We start from the raw sequence: 23,338 nt of genomic DNA on the forward strand, positions 1-23,338 counted from the left end.
TAGCTATCCTTGCCCTTGTCCTACACTCAGACTGCTTTTATTCCTCCACAGCCATTTTCTCAGTTGTTTCTGTTTGTTACCCATTTCCACAGGATTTGTCTGTTGATTTGTATTTCTCTAAGTGTCTGTAGGCAGCTGTCTCCCGCCCTTGGCCACTAACCTATGTATTCAACAGCGCAGTTACAACAGCAACAGAGAGGATTATTCATGTTCCCAAAGCCCTCCAGCTCTTCTCCTCAGCAACAGCCAGTGGCTGCTGCTCTCAGCGTACTGCCCGCATTCATTGCTTCCATCGCAACCTTAGCAAATTCAGCTTATTAGGCAAATTCAGCTCATCTATATCCTGCTATAATGTCCTGAAAAAGTCTCTGGAACACATTTCTCCCTTCTCCTCAGGAGTTACAGCCAAACTCTGTCTCTCCTAGATATGTCTAATAGCAACTTCGATGGGCATTGCACACAGACAATATTTGTTCTTCTACGAAGGACCAGTACTTCTTTGCAGAGGCTGTTCTAACGTCTTTTAATCTTTTTCAGGTTAACTGATATTAACGCTCACCTTCAGGTCTCACTGACACCAGCCTTATGTGATGGAGCCTACTCTATCTTCAGATCATTTTATCTAAGAAGAGAATCAAGAAATCTGACAACATTGCTTCATTTGCAAGCGGTGTGGAAGTCCCGGTGTGGAAGGTGACAGCAGCTACACGTGGTGCAGCATCACACCCCCAACATCAGCACACAGCAAGGCATCATCTCATCCGTTTTCAAGCTTTGCTGAGAAGAAGGCTGACCAGGCTGAGATAAACAGACACAAGACAGCTTGCTGCTGTGACACTTGAGCAGAAATATCTCTCCCTGCTCTCCAGGAAGGGGAGCCTTTGCCATAAGCCTGCGAGGAGCTGGCACAGAGTTGGTTCACGTTCAGAGACTGGCTTTTGCTTTTCTTACTTCATTTCGTGCTGGTGCTTTTACAGGTGTTTCCTGAGAGGGCTTTTCCTTGGACGCTAAGAAGCTGTTGAGCCTTTTTCCACTCTTCGGGTCCTTCTCTTTGTTAACAGGACAATTGGCCCTGCAGCAGGTGATGTGACTCCTTTTGTGGAGGCAACACACACATCCTGATGACTCATGCATCAGAAATCCCAAACCCAGGCTCTGTACTGGGTCATACCCCATTTCTACCTTGTTCCACTCCACACTGCAGGACCTCTTAAGTATTTTGGATGTGAACATGAACTCCTGGAAGCTGGGAATGGGTACCAAAGCAAACACCCTCCCAGGAAGCAGTGCTGAGCCAGCCCTGGCAATGCCCTTCCCTCCACCAGGTCCCTCTGTGATGTGCGCTGCCAGCCTTGGCTCTGCTACAGAACACTGAAGTGCTGTGCCTGTGTCAACCTAAATACCTACCAGGCAATCAGTTACAAGGGTGGGGGGATGGAGCTCAATGATCCTGTCCTAAATTCTTCACAATAGCTACCAGGAATCGAATGTCATTTCCTGGGGTTCAAGTCTTCTTTCAAGCCACTAGACTGCAGTATTCTTCTATTCTTCCCCAGAAAAAGCAACAGCATAAGCACAAAGAGTCCAAGTAAACAGCATGCCCTCGGCACCCACCCCGTTGTGTTGGCCCTGGATGCATGGGGCTACTTGTGAATAGCGTCTAGCCAGAGATGAGGGTGCTTGTAGGAAAGAGAGCAGCCGCATAGATTTCTTTTAGGTTTACAGAGATGAAAGTCATCTCTGTGCAATGGCACAGTACAAAGCTATAAAGGGCTTTTCTTTTCATAATGACACGGGGTTAGCTCAAGTCTAATCCCTACACAGGATTCTCATGCAAAAACTAAGACAATCTCTGCAGCAAAAACCATCAGTTCTAAACAGTGTGAGTTCATGGTACATAACTTACATAGCAAGAAGAGACTTTGTGATTCGCATAAAATCTCACAGGTCATAATGGCACTTTAGCAAAAGAAGAGGAAGAAAAATGAACTCCTTTTTATAGCAGGAGAAGCAGAAATGCAAGTAGGATAAGTGAGAAAACATTTCAAGAGTTGAGACTGGAAGCTAGGTTGCTTGATGCAAATTGTGTGCCATGACACCTTGGCTGCAATCCTGCTTCTTGCTCTCAAGTTTGCATTTGCTAGACATTGTTCAGGTAGCTAAAGGTAAGAGAAAACTTCACCTGTTCTTCAATGACTCTGACAACTTTTATCATAGATCCTCTTTTCCTAAGCCAACTGGGGGCTTGAGGGCTCTAGGATTTTTCAAGGGGTAACAAGGAACATAAACATGAGAGTCACCAAAGAAGCTCCCACTAGGCAGTCACTCACCACGTAGGAGTATCTCTCCTTGGACTTTCCTTCCCGGCTGACGTTAACAGTTACCACATCGGAAAACACCTCCAGAGCCTCTCCGGTCTGGCACACGATCCTGCAGGCCAGAAGGAGTGGGGTTCGCAGGCGGGCATGGGTGCAGAAGCCACCTCACCCCAGCAGAGCTGGGCAAAGCCCGCGGCTCTTCGCCCAGCGCCCTGGCTGCAGATGGGGACTGGCAGGCGCCGGGGGCTGCTCCCAGCCTGGCTGCTGCCCTGCCCCATGCCTCGTGCACCGTGCCCCAGGCCCTCCCTCGGGTGGCGAGGAGCCAGCTGGAGAGGGTGAAGGGCCCACCGTGTCCTATCCCACCCCGCACCATCCCCTCCCCAGCTTCTCCCACACTCACGCCTCAGAGACGACGTATCTGTGTGGCAGCGGCGCGCAGGGCACGCTCCCTATCCTGACTGCACCGCGGATGTCGCTGAAGCGGCGGCCCAGGTTCCTCCCTCGGATGGTCAGCAGGGTGCCCCCCTCCAGCGGCCCACGCAGTGGCTCAATCTGCTGGCACCAAGGGAGAGGTTGGAGGAGAACCACCAGGAGCTTCTTGCTTCGGCCCTGAGCTGTCCCTGTGCCCGTGTCGAGGTCCCACCTGGCCTCCCACGAGGGCGAACCCGCTGCTCATGCCACAGCTGCCCTGTGGCATGCCTGGCACCAGGGTCCCTGCACTGCAGCTTTGTAAACGAGGGGTCACACTGTGGGCTGGCTTTGGTACCGGGGCTTGGCCAGGGCTTACTCCAGCTGCAAGCACATGTGGGGAGAAACATCATCCCTTCTCTCCACACAGCAACTTCACACAGAGGTGGGGAGAGACAAACACAGCGACGTGGAAACCTAGAGGAAGAATGCCAGTGCACTGGAAAGAGACAGCCCTGCCGTCACATTTTTAAGGACTGTCCTGAACAGAGCAGGGTCTTTCAGGACAAAAAAAAAAAAAAAAAAAAAAAAAAGGGGGGGGGGGTGTCTGTGACCTGGAGCATGGCCCAGATACCAGCACCCTGTGACACAGGATGAGTCCAATGACTCTGGGCTCCTCCCTGTCCATCCTGCCAAAACTGTTTTTTTCATCTGTTACTTATTATTCAGTGGGTTAGATAAATCAATATAGAATACTGAATAGGGTTCAATATAGAAACATCTCTTTTCCTTTCGCAAATGCAATGGCAAACTGAGGCAGTGGAATGTGCCTGGTGACACCAGCTGGTGCTGGAGCACATTTGGTGAGGCCATGACCTGAGGCTGCTGCCAGCACTCCCCAAGTGCAGCAGCTCCTTCCCCAGGCAGGGCTGGTCGCCACCCACCCCTCAGGCTCCATGCCCTCCCTGGCCTGCTGCACTGCTCTGCACCCCCAGGAGGGCTCTGCGAGGGCCTGGCTGCTTGTGTGACTCCAGAGGATTCAGATTTACCATCTACTGTTTGCTAAGGAAATAGCAACAGAGCCATGACGCTCTGCAAAATGAACTGTGGTTTCCTTCCATTATTTTCTGGCAAGGTGCAGATAACATTTGATATGTATTGGGGGAGGAGTGGCTCATGGGGGAGCAGCTCTCTCCCATGACAACAGGGAATAGGCAGGCAGTGGGGATCCTGCAGCCCGTCCACACAGTGTTACAGCGTGTGGATTTTAAGCAGGTATCACTACATGCCTCCTGAAGAACAGAGACCCCAGATCTTTGCCAATTTTGAAAATATTGCAAGGGCTGTTTTCCCACTCCAGCCTCCTCTCCTTTTCCAGTGAGCTTGTTTTAAGATTTGCTCCGTATAGTTTCTTTGCTACTCATCGGGGACAAATTTGTTGGCTCATATCATACATCTAAGCAGAACTCCAGATCCAAATGCCCCCTCAAACGTTAATTCAACTGCAATTTAAATAAAACTTGTTTCAAAATGCATAATGCCAAAAGGCCCCTCTGCCACTGTTAATCTCAGCAGAACTGCAGAGCACATGCGTTTAGATATAGGGCTCACGTTCACCTTTCAGCTATATACCATTAAATGCTATTTCTGATAAGAATTCTTCAGCTGTTCCTACAAATCTTTCTTGCTTTTACCAACCCCAGGACCCCTAGCACATTTTGATTGTGCTGTTGTTTTTCCCACCATGATGAAGATTGGATCTTGTCACTAGCGAGATGTCTTTGGCATATACTTTCGGGTGACTTAACAGCACAAAAAGTCAGTGAATAATTCAGCACTGACCTTGACCCTGCCTTGTGTCAGGGACACAGAATGGCTCCTCCTCTGTCCCCTGGCCTGGGACAGCACAGCCACTGCCTGCCCTGCCACGCTCACCCTTCACACTGCATTCGAGTCTCACCTTCTTAATCTCCGGAGCTGGGCACACGTCTGAGATCTGGGGGAACTCGGTGCTTAGCCTGCAGCTGGAGCTGCTCTCGCTCCAGACACAGCGGTGTCCCAGGTCCTCTCTGCCCAGGCACTGCGAGCAGTCAGCGCTTCCAGTCCCACAGTTGTACACCTCCACTAGACCACAAGAGACAACAGAAAAAGTGAGCTCCTGGGCCAGACGCTTCCATAGCTTTGCTTAGCTTTAGGCAGTCTGACACCCCCTCCCCCCCCCCCCCGGCTATATTAATCCAAGTAACAGCCCAAATCCAGTGGAATAGCAGAAGTGCTTGTATATTCAGCAAAGATGAGGCAGTGTTTGGCTGCTATCCTGAAGATTTCCCAGAAGGACTGGGTGCTTTTTCTCACTGCAATATAATTTAGCACTTTCTTTTCCTCTTTTTTTTTCCCCCTTGAAAAACAAACACCACCCAAACTCGGAACCTTTTGTCAATTTATGCTACATGTTTCCAATTCTCAGCATCCACATGGGAAGCTGCTTGGCAAAGCTGGCTTCATCCTGTTAGCAAAGCAATCACATTGCTTCCATACTCTGGGATACAAATGTGATTGTTACAATGCTTTGTACGATGTTTACATTCCCCTTCCTTCCCCCTGGTGACCACGGGCTCTCTTCATCAATTTCTCCCTTCAGATCTGCTCAGCTCAGCTTCCAAATCATTTTCCTACAAGGCTTTCACCTCTTCATTAGCTGGTGCCCTAGGTTACATTTCCTTTCCAGCCCAAAGCCTGCTGCCACTGGAGTGTGGGCATCCGTTGAGATAAACAGCCAGAAACATTCAGGAAACGGTGCTTTCACACCCTTTTCCCCAGAGGAGAGTTTGTAGGAGAACATAAAATAAAGAAACAGTCACGTTTGACACTTCTGTTCACAGGAGGATCTCAAAGTGCTCCATAAACAACTAACGAGTCCCTCAGCCTTCAATGCTCTGTCTGTGCTCATCCTAACAAAGCGTTACTAGCACCGAGGAACTCTGCCATGCTCCACAAAAAACTGAGCTTACTTCACTGCATTTTGTGTCTACCAGTGAGTTACATGTGTTGGCTTTCCACCCAACAGCAATGAGCTGTGATTCCTTCAGTGAACTACCGAAACGCAATTTACAAGAAAAGCTAATAAATATTGGGAAACACTGGAAAATAACAGTAATTCCATTAAGGACAGTCTAAAAGATACACACATTTATAATTGGCCAAGCAGCTCTTTGTCTCTGCTAGCAAGTAAGCCTCCCTAATTCAGCTGCACCAATCTGCTCAAGGCAAGGAGGAGCCAGAAAGCTGTAGCTCTCCCACAGGATCTCAAAATATTCAGGCAAATTCAAACTGATGTAAACACAGGCCAGGGAAGTCAACTGTTTTTCCTGCAGGAGGTGATGTGGATTTCACTCTCTGCGCTGTCTTCCAAGCTCCCAGTAATACTCATGCATAGAATTAAGAATCTTCTGTTGCAATCAACATGATCTTGGCTCAAATGTCCTACCCCCCTTCCTGGGTTACCTCTGTACCTTAAAAACACTGATACCCTCTCCTTTCTGCAAGGAAATAATGGCTCGTGCTTGGCTTATGCATATATTTCAAAAGTTACTCCACCAGTGTGGAGTGCTTTGCAAGATAAGTCTCCTTTACATGCTGGGATTTAACACCAGGAAACCTTTTTAACCTGGGTCAGTGACTGATGGCATTAACATCTCTCTGCATACTACAGCTATTCTCCAAAAATAATCTCACATTTAAGGAACTAGTTCTCCTTTGCATCTACGGTAGATCAGTACCTTCTACCAAAATTGCTGACACTGGTAAGAGGGAAAGGAGCCCAAAGACGTTGCATGCAGCAGCAGCATGTAGTTAGGTGAAGCACTGAGCCCAGACCAGGCAGGGGGAGGAGGCTGTTGTGCAAGCACTGGCTCTGCTGCCTGGGCTGGGCTTGTCCTGTCTAAATGCCTTGTTTGGGTGCACTTTTCATCTGACTTTTTGCCTTCCTCACTTAATTTGCTGATTTAGCATGGGCTTTTTTAAGAATCCAAGCATTCTTCCCAGAGACAGAGAGCGGGCCAGGGGTGAAATGTGTTTACACATTTTATTCTTTATCAGCACAGGACAAAAAAAAAAAATGCTTGATTTTTACAGCACAAGGAACCTGGATGCCATGCTCCTGGGAGAGCCTCCACATGGCAGGGCCCTTTCCCGCCCCTTATCTCCTCGGGAAGCATTCCTCTGCTGACCTGGGACACCCCACTGCGCTGCCGGGACCGAGAGCCTCTGCGCGCCCTGCTCTGGGTACTGCTGGCAGGTCAGAAACACCCTCAAGGACAGGGCTTGAGTTTTCCTGGGTGTGAAGTGGATGTCTGCAGGTGTGTCTGCCTGGTTTCTGTGCATGTCTGCACGCACATGAGGCTGCGTAAATACGATTTCTGCATGTGCCTGAGAGAAAGAAGAGGGCTGTGCCCATTTGAGCTGCGATCTCTCTCCTGAACCCATAAACTTTGCCAGGATTTTAGAATCATTCAAGCTGACCAGATGAGAGCAGAATAAAAATATTTTCAACTCAGACCTGTCATCATCTCTGGACTGTCAATAAATCTGTCTGGTCTGTCCTTCAGCTGAAGGTTTACTGGGAAGAGATGGCTTTTTTCTGATGTGTGGAGCTGCAGGAAAACACAAATGAACAAAAACTAAGGACATTTAGTAAAATACAAGGTTACACACACACACTAAACTGACTAACACTCCTCTTGATGCTCCTCTTACCACTTCTCAGTACAGGACAGTCTCATCTGTAGCTGAGAAAGAAAGGCAAGCGTATTTTCTGTCTTAATTGTTTGCTGAGGTCTCAACAAAAGGCAAACAGGCACAGTACACACAGTGGTGAGAGCAGAGCTCTGGTTTGCTGGTATTTTTAGTAGAAACAGACAGGAAGATTAAAAGCCTGGCCAAGTGCTGAGCCACAATACAGAGTTTTGCAGGTGATGGGATGGGGAAGGGCTCCTCTCCAGCCTCTACTCTAAATATTCCCATAGGTGGGAGCCCAAATGTTTGCTGCATTTCTGAAGTGTACTTTGCCCTCCAAAAACTGCACACCGCTCTTTGGTGAGTGCCTGAGCATTTTCTCAGACCAAATCCTATTTCGGACATAGAGCAACAGAATTAGCAACACTGGAAGGTGGCCATTTTTTTTTTTCTGTATGTTTTACTGAACTCTTCCCATTTAAAAAGGTAAAACAGGCAGCTCCTTCCCAAAACCCCACTGGAGCACGGACTGAAGCTGCTGCAGATAATCCACGAGATGCAGCATCGCCGACCTGTGAATGCCCTTCCAGCCACTGGCAAGCGCAAAGAGCCTCTTGTTGGGGAGGTTAGCCTGCTTTGTGCTTTTTTCAGCTGGCAGTGGAGGGTGGGAGAGGGGAAGAAGGGTCCCAGCTGCCGGGTGGGGGGCTCGGGGGCAAGACCCTCGCTGCCCTCCAGTCCTGCCCCCGAGCAGGGCTGGCAGCTGCACCCCCGACTCACCAGCACATGGACGCACTCCACGGCAGAGGAATTCACCCAGCGGGCCTCGAACGTCCTGTCTGTCCCAAAATGGCACTCCAGGGCTGTCTCCTGTGGGGGGAGGAAAACAAAGGGCTGAAGAGCTGCAATCGTTTTTTTGCAGTTCTCCATGAGAACCGATGGATGCAACAAGTGCTGTGCCTTACCTTGCTTCTGCCATGAATGCTTGGGCTGTGTTTGAAGCTCAGAGAGGTCAAAACCCAACACTGCAAACAGGGCTGGGGCCTGTGCCCGATTAATCCTGTTGTATTACACAGCAGCAGGCACAATGGCTGCAGGCTGAGCGTGGTGCATGGAGCCGCTCTGCCCCTGGCTCTCACCCTGTTTGCTGCTGTGGAGCACCATGGCCAGGCGTGGGGCGGCTGCTCCCGCAGACAGGGCCCCATGGCAAGCACAGCACAGCAGATGAGCCTGGCCAGTCTATGTTGCTGTAACTCCTGCCGGGGCACTCAGAGCTCAAGCTGCAGCATGCTCCAAGAGCCAGTGTGTCCCAAGCAGCCTTGTGCATGCCAGACTGCACACCAGTCAGTGATTTCACCTCAAAGCCATCTTTCTCCTCCTCCCAACAACTGCACCAGGCAAATCTCTAATTCAAATGAGGACCTAGCTGGGAGTATGTTCAAAGGCAGATTTTCCGTTCTGCTTTACTGATAACGCAAGCGATGATATCCTGCCCACAGATACTGTTGTGTCCTCATCCTGCAGGAAAAACTCCTATCTCCAAGCAGGCTGATGCTCCATCACTACTGAGGTCTAAATACTCTTTGAAAGTGGATGGATCTGATAAAAGACATGAAAGACAGCACCAGACTCCTGGCAGGGAGCTGCTGGCTCAGTGAGCACGCCCGCAGCATCAGAAGGGGAACAAGCATCTCCTTGGGGAGCTGCATGCACTCAGGCAATCGGTGCCTCTCCGGCCACGCAGCCGCCCCAGCGGACATCCCCGATGTCCCAGCTCTGGCAGCACTCAGGATCCCGCACGCAGAGGGCAGCAGGGAAGGGATCCCTGCCAGCACCCTGGGATAGCCTTGCAGATGGTGGCAGGAGGAAGACGGAGCCTCACCAGCTGCCCCTGGGGACAGAGGAGCCTCAGCCCCTTTCCTGCTGACTTCATTTCCTATCAGGTTACATGTGGTATTGCTTCCTCTCTAGCCACCTCCAGCATCCTCAGAGGAAAAAGGATTTCTCGCCCTTTTTTGCTGATTGCAGAGGAACACATCCGTGTTTACAAAGGCCGGACCTTGTGCAGGAAACGGCAGCCCAAGCCAGGGCAGGGGAGAGCTGTTCGTGGTGTGCTGAGGGGGCAAGGTCTGCAGCAGCCGTGCTAACACGGCGCCTGGCTGCGGCCTCCTGCTGCCCCCAGAGGGGCGAGCCTCACAGCTCCACCCGCAGTTCCAAACCCTTTCATTTCTCAGAGAAGAGAGGAGTCACCTGGCTGCCCTGTGTATGGGCACCCTGCATAGGGATGCTGGAAACGTGTCCCACAGGCCCTAAAAAAGATTTGTCCCAGATGGTACAGAGCAATCTTCTACAAATACCAGAGCTTAGCCACATATTTTCCCAGTGCCCAGCTTCTAGGGAAGCTCAAATTCCTCTGGATTCTCATGGTGTGAAACATCTCAGAAAGCAGCATTAAATGTCCACTCCCACTTTTCACCCTATTACAATTCCCATGCCAGAAAACTGCACAGAAAAGGACTTTTTCACAAAAAAAAAGAACTCTGCAGTGACCACCAGAAGTTAAGTTACAACATGATTCCTTGCTGTATTCCCACCAGTTGCTTAGCCAGCACAGGGCACTCTGCCCGCTGCTCTGGGCTTTGTCTTTGCACTTTCATTTCTGGATCACCATGTTAGCTCATCTGAACCTTTCCGTTCTCTCAAGAAATTCATTTACCTTCGAGAAAGTTGCATTAGCCAGTGAGATCGTAATGTCCCGAGAAGTTCCTGTGGGCATTGGGTCCAAAGAGACAGGTACAATCCGTGGACAGTCAATTTTCTTCTGTTATGTACAAAACAAGAAAAAAGAAAAAAAAAAGAGATGTTAGCAGAATGCATGCTGAGCATCTGTAGTGACAAGGCAAGAAAAAAATGTCAGGGTCCCCGATAAAATTAATTTCACTAAATCTTTAACGACAGATGACAGTACAACCCCAAAAAGTGAGATACCACAGTGGCACCATGACACAGTGACCAGTAGCCACACACGGAGACTTCCTTCCTGAGCCACCAGCTTTATGGCCAGCCTTAAAAGCTCCCCGTCTGCCAGCCCGGCCAACCTCTCCAGGGTGGCTCAGCCACAGCCATGGGCTGGCAGTGCAGGCAGGAGGAGAGGAGCAGGAGTTCAGGAATTCCCCCTTGCTCCTGGCAGGGCACCTCTGCCAGCACAGGGGCACCAGGGGCCCCAGAGGGGCTGCCACTCCTGGACCTCTCATCCTTCTGCCCTGGAGTAGATGGACTCCCTGCCAAAACACAGACCTGCATGCGCCTCACAGCTGCCAGTCTGGGCAGCTCCCTTTTTATACACACAAGTGTTAGAAGCTGTGGCTGGAGTGACACTGAAAGGGTGCGCTGCAGCCTACAAGGGCAGATCTGCTGGCATGACCCCCTCCTGCCAGCTGGAAGCCGATGTCTCATATGCTGCAACACTCATTTCTGCAAGCCCCTGCAGAGACTTCCCTTTCCAGAGGTCGCCCTCCTGCATGCTGTTATTTCAGAAGTGTGGGGGTTTGTGCATGTGCACGCAGAGGAAAGGGTATAACAAGCTGTAGGGGCCTTCAGGAAGGGGACTGCAGCAGGAGGACAGCTGAAATGAAAAGCCTAAATGAAGCTGAAAAATAATTTTAAAAGGTCATCTGTCCCCCTACTTTTGTTCTCACTTTAAATTGATGGCTCAGATACTGGAGCTGACTCAGAATTCAATTCTATGACAAGCCCATCCTGTTCTGTCATGAGATGTAAATTACACTGCAAAACTACAGCAAAAATTAAGCTAGATTCTCCACTGCCCCGGGGTATATCCAGATTAATGTCTTTGACAGTGGAGCCATTGGGGTAAAAGACAACAAAATATTTGGCCTATTATACAGAATAATTTTCAGCAGGCAAGATTTCCTCTTTGCTTGCCCTAGAGGCTGCCCCACTGAGACTGCTGCTGCTCCTGATGTGTGCAGAGAGGCAAGAGCCTGGCACCAAGATGCATGGCAGAGCATCCCTGGTGCCAGGCATGCAGTGGACAGGAGGTTCCCCCCCTGCCCTCCCTGCAGTGAGCGGGGGAGCTACCAGGGAACTGTCTGAAAGTGCTTGTTTGACTGTGGAAAACACGATTCAATTCTTATCAGGACACTCATCTTAACCAAGCACAGTTGGTGCTGCCTAAACAAGGAGATTAAATAACAGAGATGCACATGATAAGAGAAGTAAAACAACAGAGCAAAGCAATGGAGAAAGATTTCAGTCCCAAGCTGCCTCAAGCAGAATCAAAAGAGTTAAAATAAAACCAGTGGGGCTACCATTGGAAATTCATGCTAATGCTCCCATGGCCTGGTGTGTCCTTGCATGTCACAGCAGCTGGCAGAGCTTGCTAGATAAATACACTTTACAGGACTGATTAACTCGTCGTCTTGCAGTCCCTTCTCCTGCTGTTCATCAGCAGCTAGAAATAGAGCTTCCCAGCTGATTGTATCGTTCATGTCTGGAGCAGGGCGAGGGGCCTGAGTGCTTAAAATGCTGCGGATGAAGTCAGTATGATGCTGCTTCCCGGTGGACCGTTTTTCAGGTGCAACCACACAAGCAATGGTTTATTTGCCAACAGCTCAGACTGCAGCTCGAGGAGCCCTGTTTCCAGGGCTACAGAGCACCTTACCCTGCAGGCTGCTCCCTGCAGTCGGTGGGGCCGGTGCTCAGGAAGAGCACAGAGATAAAAGGGGGATGTGCCTAAACCGGCGGCGACATCCAGCCGAACTGTAACTCTGGAGTAAGGGACCAGAGGCAAATGAGGAAGGTCAGCCGCAGCGGTCCTCGCCACGAAGGTGCCTCGGGCTCTTGCGGCTGCTCTTCCCAGAGTGCAAGCTGACGGGCGCACGAGGGAAGGCTCGGTGCTCTGGGCACACTCGGCTGCCCCAGACGCCTGCCCACAGCCCTGTGCCCAGGCAAGAGAGCTGCCCTGGGAGGAGAGGTGGCCACACCATCTGCACGGCTGGGGCATGGGGCTGGTGCCAGGCAGGCGAGGTGCAGCCGTGCCAGCACCCGCGGGACTCCCCTGCCTGGCCAGGACGCCTGAGCTGCAGCAAACACATCTTGCTTCGCTGCATAGCCGCTTGCCCCATCATGCTTCAAGAAGTAGTTGCACTTATGTGAGAGGGCACAAATTATTTCAGGCAGTTCTTCCGTTTCCCAGTAGTGTTGCAGGTTATGCAGTGACTTGACAAGGAAAGCAAAAAGTCAATCCAGTAACACAGGGCCTTCTCTACCAGTCCTCTAACAGACAGCCCCAGCTCTTCCTTTAGGTTTAACGAGAACTGTCCTGTGCACCAGACATGACAAAAGCCACTGATCACACTCTGGTCCTCGGCCACCTCCATAGCTGGGCTGCCCCTCCCCACTGCCCCTGACCCACAGCTGAAGCATCCCGGGGCGAGGCAGCACACCGGGACCCCTGCCTGCACGGAGCCAGCAGCAGCCCCTGCAGCCCGCTCACAGCTGCCTGTGCCTGGGCACGGGACCGAGCGGCACCACGCAGCGTCTGTGCATCCGTCCCGTGTGCCGAGCACTAAACGGCTGAGATTTTCAATTGCTCAGCACCCATCCATACAGCAAAATCAAATGCCAGGTATTTTATGGAGCTTGGGAAATTTGCTAAGCAAAGGGTACTTTCTTAAGCCGTACATTATGAACAGTTAAGACATTCACAAGAAAGCACAATCCATTCAGAAACAATTCACAAAGCAGAAGAAATATGTCCTGCATTCCCAAGGAACAATCAAACAGCTGTGACCCACCAGTGGCAGGAAACATTTCATATTGTTCTCACAGCAGACAATACTGTACAGAGTTGCCATGTGTTGACTGTATCTGCCTGCCCCGTCCCAGGCACTTGGAGCATCCTACCCTCTTCCTGCCAAAGGGGAGTGGGTGCAAAGGGCTGGCTCCAGGGTCTGACATGGGGCCAAACTCCTCACGGCGACGAGCACAGAGAGACTCTGGAAGCGTTTAGATGAGGCTCAGCACACCAGTGCCAAAGGAATATTCAATTTACAGTGCAAGAGCTTGGCTTACATCTACGGCAGATTGATTGCTAAAAAGCCAATTTTATTTAAATTAACTTCAATTTAAATTTCAGAAGCAGGAACACACCAAGCCTCTGGGTTATTAAAAACCATAATTTGGAAAGGGGTGATTTTCTCCTTCAGATGAGTACCGCCAGTGGTGCTCTAGCAAATTATTAACATACCACAACAGCCAAGTCAAAGCTAACGGAATTGTGAAGTACTGATACATTTATTTTATTACTCAAACCCAGGCATCCCAGGATGTAGAGAACTAGCAGCATTACTCCAGACCTGAGTGGTGATAAAGAGCCAAAGGGCAGAGGCTGCTGAAGCCTCTGAGGGAACTTGGATGCCCTCGCCACACTGTTAGTTGCTGGCACACATGCACAGGGCTCTGGTCTGGTGGCTGGGGAGCCAGGAGGACACACAGTTCAGCTCGGCATGGCTCAGCATGGCACGGCACAGCTCAGCATGGCTCGGCACGGCACGGCACAGCACAGATCAACACGGCTCAGCACAGCATGGCACAGCTCAGCACAGCACTGCACAGCGCAGCTGCTGCTGACCCACCCCGCACGCCCCTCTCCTCAACACCAGCAGCCTGGGACAAGCCATGGCTGTGCTGCTGGGGCCAGCAAGGAGCGGGTAGGGACCATGCTGATGCTGGTGCCCAGGGAGCCCACGAGGATCGGTCTCCCCATGGGGTCACGCGATGTCTCGCAGGCACAGCCAGCACCCACAGCCTGCCCCAGGCCCCTTTTCTCACAAGAGGCCATTCACCTCCTCTAACTTCTGCTCCCTGCCTTTAAAAGGGGAGGTTTAAATTTAAAAGAGGTGTCTCAGCCCGGGCAGCAGGCAGGGAGGCAGCGAGCGCCCTTGCAGACACAGAGAGGATTGGTCACACAGAGAGGATTGGACACAGAGGGTCCCTGGAGCTGCTGCACACCACAGCGAGCAGCGCTGAAAAACGGAGACCATCGACCTGCATCCCCTGGGAGAAAGACGGTGACAGCAACAACACGGCAGCATGGGAAGCTCTCATAAAACAGCAAAGTCTGATGGGTCTTACCTTCATCTGCAGCGTGTCCTCACACTGTGAGCGGTTGGAGACACACATGTACGTGGAGGGGCACCAGTAACACTTCCACTTGGTTGAGAGGCAGCTGGTGCACCTGAAACACCAAAGGCACAATGAGAACAGTGGATTTCAGGCTGCTCGGCGGAGCCAAACCAGAGTCACATGATAAATCTTCACACCTTGTATTCAGTCTTTTATGTGGCTAATATTTATCACAGGCTCTGGCATTTTCTCTCCTCCTTTCTCTGGAGCTCACTGGGGACATGCAGAGCCGCCCATCCCCAGTGCTCCCCATGGGCAGCAGCCAAGCGTCACTGCCTGCAGTGCCACCACCCTGGCTGCAGGCCACGGGCAGGCTTGGAGCCACCAGCTCTGGTCTCCCCCTGTGCAGCCAGAAATGCTTTCATCCCATTGTCAGGTGGGCTTGCAGTTCCCAGTGGTGCTGAGCATGCTGTGGGACCCCCAGCGGGCAGGACTGGGGGATCACCGTGGCAGGCTGCACCGTGACGCTCTGCCAACAGGAGCATGGTCAGGGGCAGGCATCAGGACATCCCCACGGCCAGCAGCCCCCTCCCCGTGGCCTCATGCTCCCACCGAGCCCCCAGGGACACCTCCATTGCCCACCGCTGTGCCGTGAGTAACCCATGGGAATGGGGAGTGGACGTGGGCTTCAGCAACCCCGCAGGCATCACGAGGAAGGCCAGTTTGGCTGCCTGAGGGTTAACAGAACAAGTTTTATATAAAAATATTATTGCTGTTTAAAAAAAGCCAGCATGTCCAGATGGCTTAAGATGCTGCTAGGACCCTTCTTTGTAAATCCCTGGCAGCGCAGCAGCCGCATTCCTGCCAAATCCTGCCCAGGCCCCCCAGCGTCCCGCTGGCAGGGGCTGCACTCACCCAATTAACCCCGGGCAGGGGGGCCTTCACCAGCCTGTGCACACCTTTCTGGCCTCAAATTGTCAGATTTGCATGGTGCACAGGAGCAGGAGACAGGCACGGCAGAGCTGTCGCCATCCTGCCCGCACCCGGCCACCGCCCTCCCCACCGTGGCACCAGGCAGCTCCACCACATGCAAACCCAGATCACTTACGCTCTCTTTGGGTAAATGTTTCCAGTTCTTTTGCAATCATAGATGGTGAAATTGGCCCGGATTATATTTTTGCTGTTGACCCGGAGAGCAGTTTCAACAATCACGTGGTCTGAGAGAGACAAGCCAAAGAATACTGGATTGCAAGAGCCTCACTCATTCGTGCTCGCTTTTAGAAGACAAGACAGACCCTTGGGAAAACAACGGCTAAATCTGATTTGTTTTCTCTAGGGTTTCCTCTGAGCTGGATTTCAGAGCTTGGACTATTCATCTTGTGCCCTCTGACTTCAAGTTCTTCCCTCTTAAATCAGTGCTTTACATCACCCTCACCAAAAGAACATTGCGACTTTCAGCAGAAAATTCCAGTGTGTTGTGCAAGTGTTAATTAGCAGAGTTAATTATTGTCTTCTCTGACAGTAGGTGTTAAATTGTATTTTTAAAAAAATGTGGTAATTAAAACATGTTAGTTAACATGATTTAAAACCCTGCTCACTTTCCCCATGACAACAAACCCATAGAGTGAGTGGAAATCCCTTTTTTGGCTACACAGTTCTGCTATGCTAGGTCCACCCTCCCCCCCAAAAAAATTGCCTTTTTTTTTTTTTTTTTTTTTTTTTTTTTTGCAATTTTGCCATATAAGCAGAGGGACAAGAGACAATGCCTCTTTCAGAATATGTACAATAAATCAGTGCATTGGATTCCAGAAATTCATTTCGACATTGCCGTAACCAACAATACAAAACAGTTAATAATCTTCCATTCTTTGGATAGCTACGGAGAAAAACAATGCAGCTTTATAAACTTGCCTATGAAAAATGGGATTTTCAAAAGGACTAGCTAATTCTTCTCCTACTGAAGTCAATCATCTTCAATAGAGCATTCACTCCAGGCTTGAATGATAAAAATTTAACAAGCACTCAAGTCTGGAAAGAAGCACCAAACCTCTCAGAGGGGCATCGAAACGGGGCTGTCCCCAACATCGAGCTCTGGAAGCCAGAGTGCAAGGCTCATCTGACTTCAACCACAGGTACCCATCTCCTCTGGAGCACAGCTCCATGTAACCTCAAGATGGGCATCACATTCTGGCTGCACCTAAAACCAGGGGGAATACTGGAAGATCTCAGTCTGCTTTTTGGTTGCAATCGGAGTAGAGTTTCTGAACTGTCTTTAGGTAGGCATTTGCTCTTCTTCCAGAACCTCTCCTGAAGAGCACGGTATGTTTCAAAGTGAGATTAAGCAAAAGCAATTGAAAGTATCAATATAAGTAGCTATATTATTTCCACAGGGCTAAACCCTTTTTGTTTTAGTGCTTATTGAATCTAAAACAGAAGCTTTAATGAAATAAATCTTAATAAAATAAGCACAGGAATGGGCTTTTAAATTCTGCTGTTAGAACAAAAATTGATGGATATGACATACTGTCAATTCATGTTAAGATGGTGGAACACCCACACTTTAAAGTCATATGCCCTATGAAACAGAAGCAGCTTGTGTCTCTTTTCCCCCTAAGCATTATATGCACATACCACTGGGAAAAAAAAGCCTACGAAAGACTATTTCCGTAAAAGTGTCTAGAATGAACTGAGCTTATTTCCCGCCACATACCTTGGTTGTCTGGAAATGCTGGATATTTCTCACGTGGAAGTAAACTGCAATAAATAAATTGGTTTGCATAATCTCCCGCAACTCTCGCTACCGTGTGGATATTATTTCCATAATCGCATGAAATGTTTGTTCCATTTAGGTTTGGAATAGTCCCATTTATTTGTATTATCAGGGCCTATAATTGGGGAAAAAAATCAGTTATTAGCTTAGAAAATCATATTTAGAATTTGTCAGTGTTTTACAAGGTTTGCATAGTCTAGCAACTCCAAAACAAGTCCACTGATAGCTGTTTTCTTTCATATTGCGCATTTTGAACTCTAAAAAGCCCTGTGCGTACAAAAACCTGCTTCAGCCCACCTCAGAACTGCACAGAGTGGTGCTGCACCAGGGCACGCAGGTGTCTGTCAGCCCTGAGAGCAGGTAATGACTGTGGAATGCCACACACTATTAATTTAGTATTGACATCAAACGTACCGGTTTCTCTTTTTCGATATTAATCTCAGGCTCCAGGATGGTCATGGAAGGGCACTGCTGCACTCCTTCACTTGCGCTCGCCCAGAAATTGGTCTCTGTGAAGTTCGTACATTCATGCTGCAGAGAACACCTGTAGTGCACACGCAAACAATTTGTGGTTGTTTATTTTCAAAACAGTTGATAAAAACGTTGACATCCCTGTGATGAAAGAGCCTGAGAAAATCCTGTGTCTACATCTTTTTCTCCCATCCACCCAATTAAGCCTAAAGTTTTGCTGCTGTGTTTGAACAGTCTGGTTGCTTGTGCTCCCAGCAGCACCAACAGGGCATTGCATTTTAGGGTAAGCAAGAAGAGGCCACACTCAACCCAGAACAGGGGAGAAAAAGGTGACACTTTGTCTGACATCTTCAGTTTGTAAATATGGAGTCTAATTTTGCAAACTCCTATTTGAATGTTTATTGTCTCCAACTCATAAATAATAATTGCAGGGGTAAAGACATTCTTTAGCAGGGTGTTGGCGCTTAGAGTTCCATGGTTGGATGCCTGCAAAATATTCTTTGCACTGGCAACTGACTGCAGCATAACAATGCTGCTACAGTTAAATGCTGGCTCAAAAGTGCATCCCAACAGTTTGAGACCATACGCAATTGTTTTTAAAAGCCTGTCTTTTGTGAGGAATGGACAAAGGCTAGAGGTAGTGTGACTTAGTGGAAATACAGAAAGCACCAAAAATCCCTGGCTGGGCTTGAGGACCAAAGCCCATGCCGAATCACACTGGGAAACAACAAGTCCTACCTAGTCTCCATCGTGCACCACCCGCAGTAAGCGTCGGCTGCAGCCAGGCACTCTGCACATGTTGAATACTGGTTGCAGACAGCCACCTTCACTCGCGTCATCTGCACAACAACAGCACGGTTACATCCAAATGTTTTAAAATGCCAGAGAAATACTCAACCTGGATGTGTGTCCACCTCACCAATCACTTAGATGGAGATGCTTTGGGCTACTCTCACAGCTTGTCCCTGACTGTGAAAAGCTCCCTCGTGCCTGCAGAAAGCTCCTCTCTCAACAGAGCCGAATGGTACCTGGCTATTTACAAAATGATCAGGAAGCGACACCATTTTGGAAACCTTAATTTCTAAAGAAACCACAGTGCTGCTGGGGGCTTTGAGGTAAACCATGCATGCGTTGCTTTCTGCTTTTTCTTCTCTCAATTTCTGAACATCTGGGAGGGAAAACTGAGTAGTTTGGTAGTGCAGGGGCCAACAACAGGAGGTTCCAGCAGCCCCAGGCTCCACCAGAGCAGCACAGCCCACCTGGTGGCTCCTGCACCCGAGCCCCATGTTGCCTGTGGCTCTTTGCTGCTCCCCAGCCCTGCTGCACTCAGCTGCCCTCAAGTACTCATTGCACCGATGACAAATGAATTCATCCGGTTTACTGGGAAAGGGATGGGCAGACGAGAGCATCAAATGTGCTGCACTCGGTGTTTTATCAAGCCATGAGTAAGGACCACAGCACAGCCTGAGAGTTGAGAAGAGAAAGTCTGAAATATCAGCTGAAGAAGCATCCTGGGAGTGTTCTGTGAAATGATAATGACCAATCTGCAGGGAATTAGGGCTTGGAAAATATAAATGTAACATATAACATTTGTGGCTGTGCATCTGTTTTGACAGATTAAAATGTAATTCAGGACAGACCACCAGAGCCTCTAGTGCTCAGCTCTCATCTTCCTCCTCTGCTCACTTGATGGAGATGAGACCGTCTGTTCCTACCTGCTGCGGTCTCTGAAGACCCCCCCATCCCAGCTCTCCCTCCAGCAAGGCTGTGCGGAACACAGAAGCCGCCCCTACAGCACCTTCCCGACAGGCAGACTTTTTGTTTGTAGGGTCTCCTAAAAGCCACCTCAAAGACCATCTGCCATAATTTTTGTTTTTCTATAATGCAACAGCCTCTGCTTATTTCCATACTCCCATAAGTGAGATCAGTTTTGATATCTTTTATTCTTCCTTTCATTTTGCCACCACAAAGACAGGAAAGCCAATGCGGATAATGGGAATCTTGCCTGCCCCAGACTCCAGCAAATCATCGCACGGCAGGGAAAAAGCTTGTGTGCATTTAAATTCATACTGCTCTAAAAATAAGGCTGGCACACCGTAACTCAACTGCAGCCCACTGTCCAGCTGGAGGCCACAGAGGCCCAAAACGGCCGCTGCTCAGAACGGCGGGCGGGAGGCATGGGGAAGCCGGAGGGCTCCTGACAAGCTGCCCACCGGCAGACTGCTGCCTGGGCCAGGGGGGCAGGCACAGCCCTGGACAGGTCAGAGATGTGCCTCGACACCAGTCAAAGCTCTCAGCTTCTTTGCTCTGTCCATTAATGTTACAGCAAATTTTATTGTTTATTTATTTCCTTCTTGCTCTCAGCTTAATGCTAAAGGCTAGGTGAAACGCACTTTGCTCAACGGGTGATTTTTCTGACAAATGCAGATCTCACCTGATAGGACGTCATCAGATAGAGGAAGGTGGAATCAGAAGGATCGAACTGCATGATGGGGTGGACAGGCTCTCCATAAGCCACCGAAATGGATCTCCTGCTGACAACCTTCATGGCGCTATCCAGGTTAATCTGTAGCGAGAAGACGCCACTCACTGAGACCATTTTTCAAACACTATGGGGAGGTTACTTTTCCTCCATTATAAACAAGAACCAAAATGGTATCTAAAGGTGTTCCACATTTTTGAGTACTGCAAATCTCTAAATGCTTTATAATCTGCACATGTAGAGCTTTATGGCAAAGCCAGCTCAGTGGCACAGGGAAGCCACTACATGGTCCGGAAAGCCCATGCGACAGCCAGGAGCAATACCTCAGGATGAGCAAACCTCACGTCCCTTGGTCTCTCAGTCTAAAGCCCTCTATTTAAGATACTGCCTGGAAAACTTCTAGCCTAAGGCTCTAGCCACTGCACAGCCTGGCTACATGGCTGCATGACAGTTCCCATGTCGGTGAAATGCCAGCATGCCACAGCCATGCTGCTCTCGCTGTACCCTGATGTAAGTGCCATCAGCCTCCAGCCCTCATTACATACATATGCGCATTTTTGTTACAAAGAACATTTATTTCCAACGTCTAATGAAAAACAGCAAAAATAAGCAACGTGGTTGTATAACATGGCATCTCCTTCTCCCTGTGTATTTGAAAAATAAGTGTTGTCATTCCCGGCCAGAAGAAGCTTTTATCCCTGCTAACACCAGGAGACCACAGCAGCTGCAGCAAGAGAACTGAATCCTACCTTGCCTCATGAATCACCAGCTGAACCGCTGGCAGTGATGGAAGAGGCTGCAAAGCATCAGCCTGCCTTTCAGATCCCAGAATGTCTTGGCATTTGACTTGAAAACTCAGCAAATTAAATGTGGCATTGCTGAGAGGAAATAACAATAGAGCTACACAATTTTGCGTGACAGTCACTTTTCAGCTTAAAACAGAAAGGGAGAGAGGAAAATTCCTACCTCTTTACTAGCAAAGGGAGGCAATAATTGCAAGGACCAAGCATGCCTGTTCTCTCTAAAGTGTAGATTAAATAATTAACACAAGATTAATTAATTCTTATATTAGAGCTGCACCAACATGTCCTAGTAAGATAGCTAACACTATCTCAATGAACAGGGCTTCCCTGTGCTAGAAGCTGTATGCGGGCACTGCAAGCAGCTATGTAGAAAAAGAGAATGATCTTTACTCCTATTTTAAAACCTGGCTATCCAGAAGATAAATAATTTGCCTGAGATCACCCACAACACACAAGAACCAAGCCCTGACACCTCCACTTCAGTTTTGCAGTGATTCTTTCTCTCTTCTTGCTGAGCTCTTCTCTAACCCCTGGCTGTTCCCAGGTGCTGTCCCTAGGTCCCTCTGCCTCCCGGACCACCCGCACACTTCCCCTGGATCCACACGGAGCTGCGTGGCCCCGGGAGAGCCCCAGCAGCAGTACAGAGAGCACCGGTCCTCCTACTGGAGCTGGGCCAGTGACATGCCGGGGGACACACGTTTGTCCAAATACATGCATCTACCACCCCAGCTGGGCTGCACGGGTGCTAACAAGAGCGTGGGGAACAGGTGAGAGCACAGACAGCCCACACCATGTCCCCAGCTTGTGGCTGCAGCCAGGGTGGCTGAAGTTCTGTGTGATCCCACCACAGCACCACTTTCTACAGACTCATAACTCGAGACAGGGTGGCTTGCCAGAACGCCAAGCCCTGCTGCACCCACGCCTCCTTCAGGGGTGGGACACCCTACCACACCTTTCCACTGGCCGTGGCCTTCCAAGCACTGCTTTTCCTTTAATGACTTTGCTGGATGTGGCACAGTTAATGGCCCTCGTGAGATGCCTGTCTGCAGCCTACCTGATTAATTCCCCATACCCTGGCAGCCATAATTGCTGCTGGCAGGAGCCGGTTGAGCACTCTTTCTGCCCCTTTGCTGTCTTTTCTCAGGCAACAAATCTGAATGATAACTCACGCAAAGTATCTTGTATCCCGTGCCAAATAACAAGGAGCCCCGAAGGTAAAAGGGCTTCTGGTTATGCAGCTGTGTTGTAGAATTAGATTAGAGCTATCTGAGCAAATTATCCCAGCAAAGGGTAGCCAGGAGCCTCTCCCTAATGGAGGTTCAGCAGATAAGGCTGCTTTCTCTGAAATGGTAATGGAAGCAGAGCTGTTAATACTGTGTGAACATGGGCAGCTCTGCGTGTGGTATGTGCCTCTCTCCCGGCGCAGTGCACCTGGCGAGGATGCCAGCCGCCTCCCACCCTCCTGAATTACTTGCCCCTTCAGGCAAAAATCAAAGCAGCAAGTTGCTTTGTGATTGTTCCCACATTTCTGCCGGGAGCACTTGGAAGCAAGGGAAGAGATGGGATCAGTTTTCTTTTCTCCAAGCATTTTGATCCAATATTCCATATTATGCACTACTTACTCCAGCTGAGACAAAGCAGATATCAGCCATCTCTCTCCTCCAGGGCTTTCTCTCCCCTCTCTCTATGGACTTTTGACACTGAGAATACACCAAACTGTTGTGTCTGGCTGGAATCAAAAGTTTCTTTGGCAGACTTCAAGCGCTAAAGTTACTGAAACCTCGGCCTTGCATCTTGGCTCCAGGCATCGCTTTGCTCTGCACTGCCTTTGGCACATTGTTTTAAATAGATACTTCAGCTCCGTCAGATGCCTGGATTCACACCTGCTTGGGACTCAGCACTGGCAAAGTATTGCGCAGTGATTCCCCTGTCTATATGGAGCCTTCAAAAGCCATCAGCTCATGGGGAGAATTTATTAGAAGAGCTGCTAATAATTAAATGCTGCACAATAACATTTCCAGCACAGGTTTCATCAAGTACATCTTGCTTGCAGAACCGTAATTAACAGCCACCAGTCACCAGGCAGCATATATCGCCATACCGATCACAGCAGCGTCCAATTACTTCTTTAAAACCAAACGAAGGCAGGTGTTAGATAAACCTGACAACGGACATTGGCAGGGGCAGCCCCTGGCCCTCCCCGTCC

General features: G+C 49.6%; 1 protein-coding gene across 1 annotated transcript in view; it reads right to left on the bottom strand.

The window, feature by feature from the left end:
- PLXND1 (plexin D1) overlaps nt 1-23,338 on the bottom strand; it is an 80,637-nt gene that overhangs the window by 38,358 nt on the left and 18,941 nt on the right. The window contains exons 3-14 of the mRNA XM_032194284.1: nt 20,282-20,413; nt 18,586-18,686; nt 17,791-17,920; nt 17,317-17,491; nt 15,715-15,823; nt 14,616-14,718; nt 10,174-10,278; nt 8,238-8,327; nt 7,285-7,378; nt 4,687-4,850; nt 2,719-2,870; nt 2,331-2,430 (exon numbers count right to left, since the gene is read on the bottom strand). Coding sequence (XP_032050175.1) covers nt 2,331-2,430; nt 2,719-2,870; nt 4,687-4,850; nt 7,285-7,378; nt 8,238-8,327; nt 10,174-10,278; nt 14,616-14,718; nt 15,715-15,823; nt 17,317-17,491; nt 17,791-17,920; nt 18,586-18,686; nt 20,282-20,413 — 1,455 coding nt within the window. The remainder of the gene's footprint in view (nt 1-2,330; nt 2,431-2,718; nt 2,871-4,686; nt 4,851-7,284; nt 7,379-8,237; nt 8,328-10,173; nt 10,279-14,615; nt 14,719-15,714; nt 15,824-17,316; nt 17,492-17,790; nt 17,921-18,585; nt 18,687-20,281; nt 20,414-23,338) is intronic.

The sequence above is a fragment of the Aythya fuligula genome, chromosome 10 (assembly GCF_009819795.1).
Source record: "Aythya fuligula isolate bAytFul2 chromosome 10, bAytFul2.pri, whole genome shotgun sequence".
In the NCBI taxonomy this organism is placed as follows: Eukaryota; Metazoa; Chordata; class Aves; order Anseriformes; family Anatidae; genus Aythya; species Aythya fuligula.